At 42.2% G+C, this 14,149-nt stretch overlaps 3 protein-coding genes across 3 annotated transcripts; 1 reads left to right on the top strand and 2 right to left on the bottom strand.

The window, feature by feature from the left end:
- The first annotated feature begins 771 nt into the window (after nt 1–771).
- On the top strand, nt 772–5,361 carry LOC135641636 (uncharacterized). The gene is made up of 2 exons (XM_065157160.1): nt 772–2,455; nt 4,793–5,361. Exons 1-2 carry the CDS (start codon nt 906–908, stop codon nt 4,899–4,901), a joined length of 1,659 nt encoding a protein of 552 aa, XP_065013232.1. The 5' UTR covers nt 772–905; the 3' UTR covers nt 4,902–5,361.
- Nucleotides 5,362–5,664: 303 nt separating this feature from the next.
- On the bottom strand, nt 5,665–8,252 carry LOC135641863 (probable membrane-associated kinase regulator 2). The gene is made up of 2 exons (XM_065157643.1): nt 6,437–8,252; nt 5,665–6,326 (listed from the first exon to the last, which is right to left on the bottom strand). The coding sequence occupies exons 1-2, from the start codon at nt 7,518–7,520 to the stop codon at nt 6,262–6,264; spliced, it is 1,149 nt and encodes a 382-aa protein (XP_065013715.1). The 5' UTR covers nt 7,521–8,252; the 3' UTR covers nt 5,665–6,261.
- A 155-nt stretch (nt 8,253–8,407) lies between these two features.
- Nucleotides 8,408–14,044, bottom strand: LOC135641864 (uncharacterized). Its single transcript, XM_065157644.1, has 5 exons — nt 13,664–14,044; nt 11,280–11,541; nt 10,976–11,175; nt 10,702–10,889; nt 8,408–8,930 (listed from the first exon to the last, which is right to left on the bottom strand). The coding sequence occupies exons 1-5, from the start codon at nt 13,756–13,758 to the stop codon at nt 8,644–8,646; spliced, it is 1,032 nt and encodes a 343-aa protein (XP_065013716.1). The 5' UTR covers nt 13,759–14,044; the 3' UTR covers nt 8,408–8,643.
- Nucleotides 14,045–14,149: the final 105 nt, after the last annotated feature.

The following is a 14,149-nucleotide window of genomic DNA, read 5'->3' on the forward strand; positions in this document are numbered from 1 at the left end:
TAAAACATTAAAGTGAGATTGATAATATGATTTACTGTTACGTTCATAAATGAATTTTCTTACATTCGATTGTAGTGTTAACTTAGAAAGTATCAAATATGGGTTAAAAACTCTTCAAATCACTTCAAACCAAAAATAATTTATATATATATATATATATATATATATATCAACTTGCTTTCTTGTTGAACCAATATTAAAATGAAAAACATTGCAATTGGTTATGCAATCGAGTATATCATGATTAATTTACAAGTATAATATAATAAAATTTGTTCAATTCATCTCATACTACAACAATTAAAAAAATAATAATACTAATAGTTATCCCCTTAATTTATATAATTCTTATTGATTTTAATGACTTTATAGTTCATTATGAGGAATTTTATAGTTCATTATATAATAATAATAATATTATTATTATTATCATAGGAATTTTCGAAGTTTAATTTGGTGATTTGGGGAACGAATTATGAGGCTTTTTGGGTATTTCAACAGATTTGGATGCCTCGAGTAAATTCTAAAAAAAAAAAGAAAAACCAATTATGAAGTATTATTCGTAGTAAATTATTCTAAATATGAAATATATTTTTAAAACTTTGAATATTTAATTTTAATTTTAAGACCACATGAAAATACATTATAAATTCGACCAACTTTGAATTAATCGAGAGATTAATGTTTGTCGTCGATGACCAATAATTTCTAGCTTCAATTAGAAGTCAAAATTAGGGCAAATTGACCCATCCAATTTGTAGTAGGAATCGTCGATTGGAGCCCTAATTTTGTTCGGCTTCCTCACCCCGCGAGCCTTTCCATACCCTCCTTCGATCCCCCCACCCTTCTTCAACTTCCCAATCTGTGCCTTCGGTTCTTGGAATCCCCACCAGCACGCAGCGAACATGCTTCTGTCGCCCGGCCATTCCCCTCGCCAGATCTCTACTCCCCCCTCCTCCTCCTCCCTCGCCGCCCGAACCCCCTCGACTGCCGATGGAGCGCCGTCCTCCTCCTCTGAGGTCGCCGCCGGCAACCCCCGGAAGCGCCGCGCGGCCGTCCTCGACGAGGACACCTACGTCGCCGCCATAGAGCGCATCGTCGAGCGCGACTTCTTCCCCGACATCCCCAGGCTCCGCGACCGCCTCGATTGGCTCGAGGCCGTCCGCTCCGGCGATCCCGTCCTCATCCGCGACGCCCAGCTCAAGATCCTCGAACGCCGGGCCGCCGCTGGAGAACCCGGCGCCGCCACCGCCTCCGCACGCCGCTCCCGGACCCGCACCCCCGGATCCTCCTTCTTCCCCTCCTCCGCCACGCCCTTCGGCTCCACCCCGTCGATCCCTCCCGCGGGTGATGGTCCCTCAGGCCCCGCGACGCACGACGATCCCTTGGCCGACGTCGACACCTCCCTCTCGCTGGATGAGTTCCTTGGTCGGTACACTAGCGAGGATAACGAGAGCTTCTCCAAGATCATGGAGAAGGTCAATCGCAAGAGGAAAGAGAAATATGCCCATCTGTTGGAGGGCGAGAAGGAGACGCCGATTAAAACCCTAGAAGACGTGAAGAAGGACCGGATCACCGATGGATATGGAACCTCCGGGCAGCCGGTTAGCACCTTGGATGGTTGGAAGTACACGGCGAAGAATCTCCTCATGTATGATCCGGCGGACGGGGGGGAGGTGCCACTGACCGAGGAGGAGCAGGCCGAGCGGCTCAAGGGCCTCACCAAGGAGATCAACCGTTCCAACACTCGGTTTCACGGCAAATCAGCATCCGAATCAAGGCCCACGAAGGACGAGGAGTCTGTCGCAATTCTCTACACCCCGGTCGCTGGTACCACTCCGACTGGGGCTGCTTGGCCTTTTGCTGATCGGGAGGCTGAGAGGTCTAAAAAGTATGACTTGGAGGATTTGAGGAAAACACCGAACCCCTTCTTTGAGGAATCAACCAAGAAAGGAGAGAATGGCTACAGCTTTGTCAGGACTCCGTCCCCTGCACCAGGTGTTGATGAATCCCCATTCATGACATGGGGAGAGATAGAGGGTACACCTCTGAGATTAGACCTCGAGGAGATGCCCGCCGGCATAGGTGGAAGCAGTGATGGGCCTCACTTTAGGATCCCTCTGCCTTCATCTCGGGATGTGAAAGCTCATTCGTTGGCGAGGGAAGCTGCACGTAAGGTGAGAGAGAGGTCTAAGATGTTTCAAAAGCCACCATTGCCATCACCAGCAAGAGGAGGCAGTGCCAGCCCAAGTGTGCGAACACTTTCTCCAGCTGCTCAGAAGTTTGTTAGGAATGCCATTGCCAAGTCTTCTCGCTCTGTGGATGAGACTCTTCGAGCTAGCTATCGTGGGTCTAGCCCATTCGCAAGCACCCCAAAAGAGAAGACAAGGTTTTCAAGGGATGGGAGCTTAGGATCAAGATCTCCTTCAACAAGACAGGGATCTACTCCTCCCTGGTGATGTAGTCTTCCCACTCTTATTAGATAAATATAAAAAACAACAAACTTTTGTGTTTTTCTCTTTCGCTGTGTGCTACTGATGTGTAACGAACACATGACAAGACAAAGTTCTGCTGAACATGGAGGTGATTGCCTGCTTGTTTTATTTTCACACCTCTCTGTCAATTCATGTTGTTGCTTCTGTTTGATCTTTATATTGTGTTCATATGATGAAGAAGCCATTAATTTTTTGGTGATTTGCAAGAATTAAGTCTTTCTTGGCTGAAGTGTTGGGTATGGATCTATGACCAAGGGAAGTAAATAAGTTTATGAGAAGTCTAGAACAGAACCGTGCTATGTTGGTAATGGAGTGGTACATGTCTCATATGCTGGATTCAATTCTCTTTGTCGCCTTTTAGAGCGAGTTTGCTGAAATCGACATGGCTATGTGGATATTCTTAAATTAATAGACTACAGTGAGCTCAGGCAATCATTGTCCTCTCTGATTCAAGTTTCTTTTTCTCAGTTTCTTTGCAGTTTTTCGTTTTCTCACTGGTATTATTATCAGAAAACTAGAAAAGGGAATATTGGTAGCTGTAGCTCGTAGGCATTTGCCTCTTGTGCTTTTCCATTTCCTCATTCATCATTCATGCCTTTTCTTTTTACATGTATGTTTGTTAATAATATCTAGAAGACAACTAACTTTATGGGTTCATGAAGTTCTTTCTCGATAGTTTTTGGCAGTTAATAGACTTGGTGAATGAACAAGAGTTGATCACAAATTCTTTTCTGTTGTTTCCGTAGGTAATGAATTGCAAGAATATGATTGTTTATTAATTAGATTATTTGGTGATATCGAGTCACAATAGTAGCAATTAATAATTCCATTGCACCAATGAATCCTTCTATGTTTCTCCGTGTCCTCATAATGGTTACTCTATTGTGCCAAAGAAAACATAAATGTTTATCCAAAGGCCGAAGTAGAGCTGAGCATATTGGTAATAATCTTTTAGTAATTTCTATGGTGATAGTAAAAGCTCTTTATGTTCTCAATCAAGTTTGTTGAAACCATTATATCAAGTTAAATTAGCTTTTGAATAGTAGAATTCCACAGTCAGATGCAAGCAATGTCCTGATTGACGTTGATTTTCTTAATTATTACGCAATATAGATGTTGATTGTCATCTTGTTGGTCCTATTATAGTATTATCTTTGAAATGCTTTGATGAAGATCAATGGATCTATGATATGTCATGCTTATTGTTCTACTTGTGCTGACCATTTTCACCTCTTTGTTCTCATGCCGCTTCTACGTGAATGCATGGCATGATGATGAGATGATGATTAAGCTTGATCCAACTGTTTTGATCAACTGTGTGGAGTTTTTCTAGTCAATAAGTTATGTTCACGGTAAGTCAATGATAGTGAAATGGCAGCCATATTATTTTTCATCGTTTAATCAAATCTTATTATCTTAGATATATTCAGACCATATTAGGTTGTTTATTGATGTCACTTCTCATAATTGCAAATCTTATTTTATTCTTTCTGGTTACACAGACATCCATTTCAACATTCTTATCTCTTCTTCTAATCTGTGAACATTTTGATTCATGAAGCATACCTGACTTTTAAGTAACTGTTTTTTCTCTTTGATATTTGCTATTTATCATTATTGATTTTTTTTTTTTGTTATAATAAGATGTTACTGTATGCGTCCATTCTTCTCTAAGCATTTATATATTTATTCATAAAGAACATGCATGATTAGGATCATACTTCTCTGGTAGTGAAAATTGTATCCTCACCTTTTATGGTAGGCTCATGCACCAAAGTCCATGATAGTCTGCATGGTTGTGAGTAATTCCTCTTCTTCCCATTAGCCATCGAAGACTTTTTCATGTCAAGTTTGATCCCCAAAACACTTGCTGCATTAACAGAAACACCATCAGCTTTCAATCCATTATGTAATCCCAAGGTTTTTATTTGCCTATACCAGTGGAAATCATCTGCTGATCCAACAAGGATAATATACTGTTCCTTGTATACTGCTCCTGACCATGTTACATACAGCATATAATTTGAACTGCCCCTTACCTGAGACCTCCTATCTTTAGTGTCTTCTTCTTCGTCTGCACTGTTGTTAGGTCCTTTGGACGTTTTTCTAAGACGATCAAAACTTCAAATTTTGTATGACTATAAACGAAAATTTCCTACTATTTTTATAGTTCTTAATGAGTCCTAAATTATTTGAGCTTGCTGCTGGATGAAGATGCCATGTGCTCCCATTCAAAGCTTCTCCCAGGTCATAATACTTTCGCATAACTAACCTTATCTTCCAACTTTTTTACGCAGGCCAACTTACATCAACGCATCCAATTGCAGCCTAAACAATGGCGGGAGCATAGAGATGTGTGCTGACTGCCGAGTCCATAAGAGAGAGAGAGAGAGTTGGGCAAGGTGATGATGCCTGTGGCCCTTCCAATAATAAGCCAAGGATCAAAACGCCCCCCCTCACGAACAGAGCTGCTGGTCAACACCAGACTCAGTCGAAGACAAATCATGGTCTTCTTCCATCGGAGAATCACAAGCATCACTGCTCCTGTTATTGCTCATGTCATGTTGGGGAGACCACCAACAACGCTGAATCCAACACCATTTAGAAATAAACCCTCCCTACCAACTCCCACATCCATCTTTGTCTCTTCTCCCCCACCAGTTTTATCTTACTTATTCCCAACCATCACGTTCCTGGAGTAAACCGCGGCGCTGAAGACGACCACTTTGTAATGACTCCTCTCTCTCTCTCTCTCTCTCTCTCTAATAAATGGTACGTGATTTCTTCATGCATTTTATTGCGACTTAGGAGAAAGGCTTACATATTTCTTTGGACGATTTTTCTTAAAAGAATATTTCTTTTTGAACTTTTCTTGGATCATGCTCTTCAATCTTTTTTTCCAACACCTTAAATAATTTTCTATATTGTCATCAATGTTTGACTTCCTTCCTCACGACAATAGCGTCTTATTTGTTACCATATCCTTCGAGAGGAAAGATGATAATTATAATGAGACGATGAGATGAAATGATGAGAATTATGATGAGATAAAAATTATAAGAGAAAGATGATAGGATCAAAATGACAAGATAAAAGATGATAGGATCGAAATGATGGGGTGAGAGCTATGAGCGTCATTAAAGAAAGCATGATAGCTTTGAAAGAAAAAAAAAACTACGGTGATAAAAGATATTTAAGATATTAAAAAGAATAAATGTATCAAATAAAACAAAAGAAAACGGAAGGTATCATCGGCCACGTCTTTTGGGGTCTGAGGTTGCTACTTTCCCCTGCCGAAAAGCTAAAAAAGGTGGCGCATTTCCAGGGTACGTGAGCTGCACAAAGCCTCCGAGCACACAGAGCAGAGACAGAACCTAAAGCATTCATTGCTCCACCATATTGCCATAAGATTGCCATATTAAGCTGCAGCTTTCCCGATGCCACGGGAATCTTTCCCCTCCCCTCCCCTCCGGTGTTCGTTCACATGTGAGAGTGAGCGAGCAAAGCTCAGCCCCATCACTCTCACCTTCTCATCATTGCACTCTCGCTCGCCAATCAAACACCCACCACATATAGTCGACACAACCAGTACTTGGCATCATGGATAGATCGAACGCACGATTTGGCATCATGGATAGATCGAACGCACGATTTTTACAGCGAGGCCTTCCTCCTACTCTACTTGCTACGAGAACCAAGGAGATGAGACACAGTGAAGGCTTTTTACTGTTACTGCCAAAATCGGACGGCCGGGAATAAGCGCGGCTCAGATCTGATCGCCCATCGCCCGGATCGGGTCGCTCTTCGATCTCGCCAACGGCGACTGCGACCCTGCGAGATCAGAGAGCCCGAGGCCTTAGGAAGCAAGTAAAGCAAGTAAGAGCACTAAGGGACACCGCCGGTGACCGTATCTAGGATCGGGTGCGTCGTCGCTCGCGTACCTTTCTCCGGGGCGGTGAAGGAACGCTTGCAGTGGGCGATGGCGCTCTGGATCCCGTCCTGCTGCTCCAGGAGCGTGTCGTCGCGCCGCTGTGGCGGCGGTGGAGGAGGCGGGACCGCGGCCACGGTCGCCGACGCCGACCGGATCTTCCCCAGCCGCTTCCCGACCACCCTCAGCCCCGCCGGGAGGCCCTTCACCCCGCCCGAGCTCGCCGCAGGCGCCGGCGCCGGCGCCGTTTCCTCCGGCTCCACCTCTCCTTGCGCTGGCTCTCCGGGAAGCCTCGGCTTCTCGCCGTGCTTCCTGGAAGCCCTGACGTAGAGCGGTTTGATCATGTTGACGTACTTCTGAACGACTTCCCTCGCCAGCCTCTTCTCCTCCGCCGCTGTGACGGAGACGGCGGTGTCTTCCGCTTGCGGTTTCACCGCCCGGTTGGCCGAGGAGTTCCGGGAGCTGTTGTCCCGTGTGAAGAGCGAGATGATGGGCAGCTCTTCCACCTTAAACTTCACGAAGAACCTGCTCTGATGCTGCTGAAGTTGCTGCCTCGGGGAGGCACCAGCCACGGCGGCGGCATTGGGCTCCGCAGCGGTGGGTTTGGGCTTGCGGAGCCCGAGCAAGAAAACACGAAACTTGGTGGCGGATCTGAGGATGGAGGCCGCCGGGAATTGGGGTTTATTGTCAGACTCGGAGGCCGCGATCACGATCGAGGAAGGTCCCAAAGGGACGAGCTTCCCTTTGAAGAAGAGGTCTTCAGTGGGGGAGAAATCCTCAGTCCGGATGTCATCACCCCCTCCTCCTCCGCCGCCGCCACCATTTCCGACGGAACTCAGCTCGAAGTTGAACTCGCCCTCTTCCACCTCGTCGTCGACGGTAAGGGCGGGGAACTCGAGGTCGAAGAAGGGTCCTTCATCGTCGTCGTTGTCGCCGCTGTCATCCGTGGTAGCCGAGGAGGGGCGTAGGAAGGCGGTGGCGACCACAGGGGTGGCGCTGCAAGCGCGAAGGGTTTCAGCGACGGTGGATCCTCCTCCTCCTCCTCCTCCTCCGCCGCCGCCGCCCCGCCAGTATTTGAGCAGGGTGAAGGATTCCATGGTCGGGAGAGCCAGGGGTGAAAGCCGACCTTTAAACCCTTTACTACCAATTACTAAGAAAGAGTCAGAGGAATGCCTTTCCTCTCTTCAAAGTTCAAACTCTCTCCTTTTCTTCTTTCTCCCAACTTTTAACGGCGGTGTAAGCCAGCAAAAAGCGAGAGAGAGAGAGAGAGAGAGAGAGAGAGAGAGAGAGAGAGGGGCTGCAGTCCGTCAGTCAGTCAGTCGCTGAAACAGCGGCAGCAGATGAACAATATTACTACGTGCGGAGGCTTTTGCGGTGCACGAGAAGGAGAACACCGCGAAGCACACCGAGACGCTCTACATCAATCGTTCACGTATTGGTCGTTTGACTTTGACCACCAGGCATGCAAGATTCGAAAGTAACGCCGTAAGTCGACTTGGCTCATACAACGAACCGTTACATCGGGCCATGACACGTTGCAATCGACGTCCTAACCTTTTTAGCCGTACTCTTACATCACGGTAACGGTATCTATTCCCACACCTCGAAGCAGGTAGAAGAAACATATAAAGCTGGTTAAATCCCTCCATATAAAAATTGTAAGAAAATTAAATTGCAATAACGTGACGTTTGGATCTCCGTATGTCCGATCCCTTATCAACAGTATAATCCCTTAGGACCGCTTGTCGTTCATTACGGGTGTGTCCAATGCAACTCGTCCGATCAACATCCGACCCCTAATCTTAAAGCTAATCTACGTTGTTATCCTATCATTCACCACATGGCATGCCTTATTTCCCCAAGTTACAACTATGTAATGTATCGAATGCAATTTATCTTTGCAACATATAGAACTAAATAACCAAAGATAACTCCCTGCTCATTCGATCAAGTAGAGTCGGCTATGTTTTTTTCATGTAAAACATGAAAAACAATCGATCACCTTAAATTAATTTCAAAACGAAAACAAGCACACTTCGTCTTAACAAGAGTGCAGAATTCAGAGAAACTAAAACAAAAACAAGCATCTCTATTCATATTTGACAACTAAACACTGCATTGGAAACAAATCAAGAACATACAAGTGGATGATGACATTACCTGCTCTTTCATGCTGATCATGGCATTTGGCCGATATAGAGGCAGTCGAGAAGGAGTTAGTTACTTGACCTTCTTCACAAGAGCTGATGTCCTGAACTTGGCATCATCCTTGATGAAACTCCACCAGAGGTACGTGAGGGGAATGGTGGTGGCGTGCCACAGAGCATGGGCATCGGCATATCCATGAAAAGGAGGGAAATCATAGATCTCCAAAAGCATTGCGAGAGCACATCCGAATACAACTGCCCAGAGCTTGAAACGTGAAGGATGACGAGTTACACCACCCCAAATTGCCCACATCAGAAGTTGAGAAACACCCATCAGAAGGCACACTTTCATGTTCCACCCTGCCAAAAACAAAAAGAAAGATTAGAGAATAATGGGAAACATATGTGGGTTAATGGTTGTCACAGCCATATTTGGGATATTCACTGAACTTCAAAACAAAGAGAACATAGCTTTCTGTATACATTAAGATGACCTTTAATGAGATGAAGCAGGATGGTCGATTTGACCATCCTTTGCCATCCCAACAGATATTGACCATTGCGTCATGATGACAAGATGGCTTCTTACTTTCAGGAGTAGAACAAAGACTTTATAAAGCAGGGTCACCAAAGGCATCTTAAAGAATTTAGTACTATTTGCTAAATTCAACTAAAAGTGAGATAACTGATCTTGCATGTGGATTTGGCTGACAGATGAGAAATCTAAGTTGAAACTCTCCCTTCTTTGAAGACTTGCTATATTCCTTACTGTGACAATATTAATCTGAGATGTTAAGTAGATTATGATACAAGGAGATAGAACCATAAGCATCAACATCTACAAGACAAATAATTAACATCTACAAAGATACTTGTACCTTTACAAAGAGAATCTTGAAACTGTGTTGAAATAGTATTGCTAAAAAGAATAGCCTAGTGCATAAGATTACTGCCAATGTAGAGTTTAAGAGAGTATGCAGTCTTACTCCTACAAATAGTGAGGTTATTTCGGCAACAAACAATGCAGTCTTACCTATTATGTTTATCAAATAGGATCAATTAGTTTCTACAATGTCACTGGTCTATATTGGTTTAATAATAGTTAACTACATAACAATAACTTATGATTTTAAACAATAAGCAAGTCGTGGATATGGTACCGAGAGAGAGAGAGAGAGAGAGAGAGACAGACAGATAAGTGAAATTGTCTTCTTTAGGTTCAAGGATGTCATGGGCAATAATAAATGTTAAACTTCCTGTTAGAATCACTTAGCATCTTTTGGTCAAAGCTTAGGAATCAAAATCTGAAACTATAATCTTAAAAAACAGAACAAGACATCTTACAAGGTAATATTAGCACCTGGATAAATGAATCACCAAGTGGTGTCGAGTTCACTAACATGTTAATTGAGGTTCTAACTATCATACTCGACAAATTCAAATAGTAAGAAGAAACTGTGCATTAAGTTATCTTAGTTGGCTTCTTTGATAAATACATATAGATAATTAGGATGATCTCTTCGAGTTTATATTTGTTAGTACCTGGACATGTAAGCCAAATTTCTATAGAACATGTGTGCTTATGGTAGAAAGTGTGCAATGGTTGTTTGCCAAGTTATGCAATCTTCGAATGTAACCTTTAGAGAACGATGCACAGAAGTAGCTGCTATATGACGGTGGAAATTGAAATGCATGGTCATGAAGGTACTGGCTAGCTTTTGACAGATTATTGCAAAGTACTATGCTTGAATACCGTCTTTGCCACTTACCCTTTGCAAAAAAAAGAAAAAAAAAAAAAGAAAATGCATGGTTGTAACCTTCCTCCATGCTAGGAATGTGTCCTGTGTTCTTCAATTATGTACAAAAAAGATGAAAACAGGAAGAAATCAATGCACAAGACTCCCACCAGTACAGGATATGCAGAGAGTCAATGTAAGCAGTCTTAACCCCCACCCATAAAGAAAGAAGTTATTCAACGCATTACATAGAGTCGAGCTAATCTCAACAAAAAAATAATGTCCTGCGTCAGGTGGTCAAAACATATGCTCCCAATGCATAGAAAGAATGGCTACAATCACAAGTAAAATTAAGGAAGTTGGCTAACAAATTCGAAAATGATAAGAGACCTTACCGTAGTCCATTTCATAGAAGTTGAGGTACAAGATATGTGTAGTCACAAAGGCTAAAATTGGGGCTGCAAACATGACCCTCGAAGCCTCATCCTTCACATCGAATACCCTTAGTAAACACAAAATGAGTGAATAGCCAAGCACAGCCACAGCAGATGAATAATCCAACTTTTCCGTCAAGTCAAAGTCTCTGCAATAGGTTGATCACCATCACCATAATAGAAAGCATCAAGCTGTAAATGGAAGTTTATATGGGGACCAAGTTTGGTGAGATACCGAGTATGGAATATAGCACTCCAGAACCAAGCATTCATGGATAAGACACCATATATATGCCACAATCCACTGTATTCATAGTATGTCCTCCGACTCTGGGGCCTAACAGGTAACTTGTAACGTAGTAAGATGAAAAAGGTTAGCCAGCCAATGAAATGCATCAATAGATTGAATGCCGAGAGGACAGCAGAAAGAGGCTCCTGCAAAGAAAACATAAACAAGGGGAGTTACCACCAAAGTAATAAAATAAAATAAGTTTAACATTGTACAAAGTTTATCTGCAAACCAGAGGAAATGAACAAACCTGGAAAATGAATACACGTTTGAAAGGCCATTTTCCATGATACTTAACAGGATGTTGACCAAGTTTTTCCCGTTGATTTTCTCTCTGCATCATACAGTAGTACCGGCAGTCACTCCTGCAGTTCAGTTGCTTCCATTGCAAGTAAAGTGGCTCTTGCATATACCATGAACTGTCGAGAGGCACATCACTGTTTTGAAACTGGCAGTGCCGAATGGATTGGTCCCCAATATCTCCAGTCTTTTCACATTGCCCAACACAATTTCTGGTATTTAGAGGCATGTCATGAAGTGTGAAATTTAGTTTTAAGCTCATGTTGAAAGAAAATCCAGGTCCAAGTAATACCTTAAGTTTAACCTATATTTAATAATCTAAAACCAGGCTGAAAAAAACCTCTTACTAACTTAAGGAAAAGAATATTAATGCTTACTTACTAAAACAGTCAGCAGTTCAAGATTTCATACAAGCATAAAAAATTAACCATGTTAGACAACACAGTAACACACATCTTTATCAAAAACTCGAAAATCTTAATGGTCTATAGCTTTCTGCCAATGTTCATTGTGAAACAAGAAGCACAGATTACTAAAGCAGGTCTATCTGAATAATATTAAATGGTGCCTGATTTGGATGCCAATAATTTCAACAATAGTAGGTACTGATGTTAGAATAACATGATTCTCTAGCACACCAAAAGTATGATATTCGGTTCAAGAATGCACCATTGTCACATATCAACTGTTCAAGAAAACAGTCCTTCACATCTACTGAATGATCCAGTCACTTTCTTGTAAATGAAATATAAGTTCAAAACTCTAAATATAATTAAGCACATAACAGCATGAAAATGAGAATACAAAAGGCCCAAGATCCATGTGAGACCAACGGAGGGGGCATCGTGGCTTTGATTGTCAAAAGAAGTAAGCTTCTTACGCATGCTGACCAGTGACTACCCTATTTTGAAAATAACATAAAAAACATGCCATTCATTTATAGACAAAACAAAGTCAGGTGACAGCCACAATGTGGCACGATGTGAGTGACTGGGGCAAATTGATTATGTTTAGTAGTGTGACATCAAAATCACAATAATTGAATAGGTCATATGCAAATTCATAGTACTTGGAACTTAGCTGTGTGAAACCAAAGTATAAGCACAATAATTGAATCCACTTTGCCATGAAGACACCTTTTATCCAGAATTTTGTAATGTGCTTCTGAGTCAAATCGAACTGAAATTCTTTGAAATAACTATTGTAAAATGCAGCCAGACTTTGTATTCACTAAGATGTATTATTCCATTTTGAGAGTGATGCAATGATCGGCTTAATAACTTTTAAAGTATATTTAAGGACGAAAATACTTCCCAGTAGATAACGATATCAAATTAGTTCCAAGGAAAAGAGATTAACACATCTCATTATGCAGGCCAACAACAACAAAACCGTAAGTCCCAACAATTTGGGATTGACTACATCGATCTTTTGCCGCTATTATGATATATAAAAAATCATATGTTTAGTTAAGCTTAGAATATTTAAATCTTTATTTATAATTTTCATTAAAGTCTTTTTAGATCTCCTTCTATCTTTTCTCGTACTACTAACATTAATTATTTCATCTCTTTTGACTACCACATCCGGAGGTCTCATAAGCACAAGCTCATATCATCTTAAACGATTTTCTCTTATCTTATTTTCTATCGAAGCGATACCTAGTTGTTCACGAATAAAAGTATTTTTTTCCTTTTTTTCTTAGTGGCTCCACACATCCATCTCAACATTTTCATCTCAACAATACAAATTTTTTTGCATATGTTGTTTCTTAACTGTCCAACACTCTGATCCATAAAGCATTGTTGGTCTCACACCAGAAAGGTATCTCATTTTGCAGGCCACTTGTTCAAATTTGATTTGACCCATGGATCCTACAACAACATTCTATTTCTAGCAAGAACTTAAGCAAAGATTAACAACGACATAAAAAACTTTTGTGGTCACTGATATCAAGGAGCTTACACCAAGTAATGAATGCTATTTTTCTGAATTAATCATCGATCACTTGATTCTTAGATAGAACAAATTATCATTAAAATTCTGCAAATCAAGTGCAACTTGGCTAGATCAAGTTTCAGTATGTTCTGTGCATATCATTGTTAAGCTTATAATCCAATCCAGTCAAGATCATGCGTATCACTTCCATTTAGATATCCATGAAAGAACAAAATTAAAAGGTCGAACACTTATGTTGGGGGCCTTGTTGCATAGATCTACATCAGGTCGAGTTATAGACGACTGTCCCAAAGCCAATCAACATGTTACACTTAAACAGGTATTTCCGTATCATCTCTCCAACATTGTTCAGATAAAACAAGGAACCTATCGTACCTGTAGAGCGAATCCGCGTCGCCGGCGCTGGCATTAAGAGCTCCGAATAGGCATCCGAATGCAATAAGAAGCGAAATCCAAGTGCCGACACCCATCTCGCTCAAGAGACCTACAGATTCGGATGACAGGCAGCTTCGACAGAGGGATTCGGAGCTAGATCAAGATGCCCGGAAGAACAGTCCACCGGGCCGGCGATGCGGATCGGAAGGAACGCTTTCCCAAGTATAGAGAGAGAGAGAGGAGCGACGACTTCGGGGAGACTGGAGGCGGAGGCCGTTGAAGGAGGGAGGGGAGGGATTGTTCACGGCGGATCAGAAGAGGGTTAAGATCTGACCGCCCATGTCCATCATCGAGGGGTTCGATCTTGATGGACGGTTGGATCGTGTCGATAATGGTCGCCAAAACAAGAAATCTAGAACCTTCTTCGGCTTGGGGCACTCTTATAATGCTATTTGTTACACAGCTTTCAATCTTTTTGTATCGATG

This window comes from Musa acuminata, chromosome BXJ3-6 (assembly GCF_036884655.1).
Source record: "Musa acuminata AAA Group cultivar baxijiao chromosome BXJ3-6, Cavendish_Baxijiao_AAA, whole genome shotgun sequence".
In the NCBI taxonomy this organism is placed as follows: domain Eukaryota; kingdom Viridiplantae; phylum Streptophyta; class Magnoliopsida; order Zingiberales; family Musaceae; genus Musa; species Musa acuminata.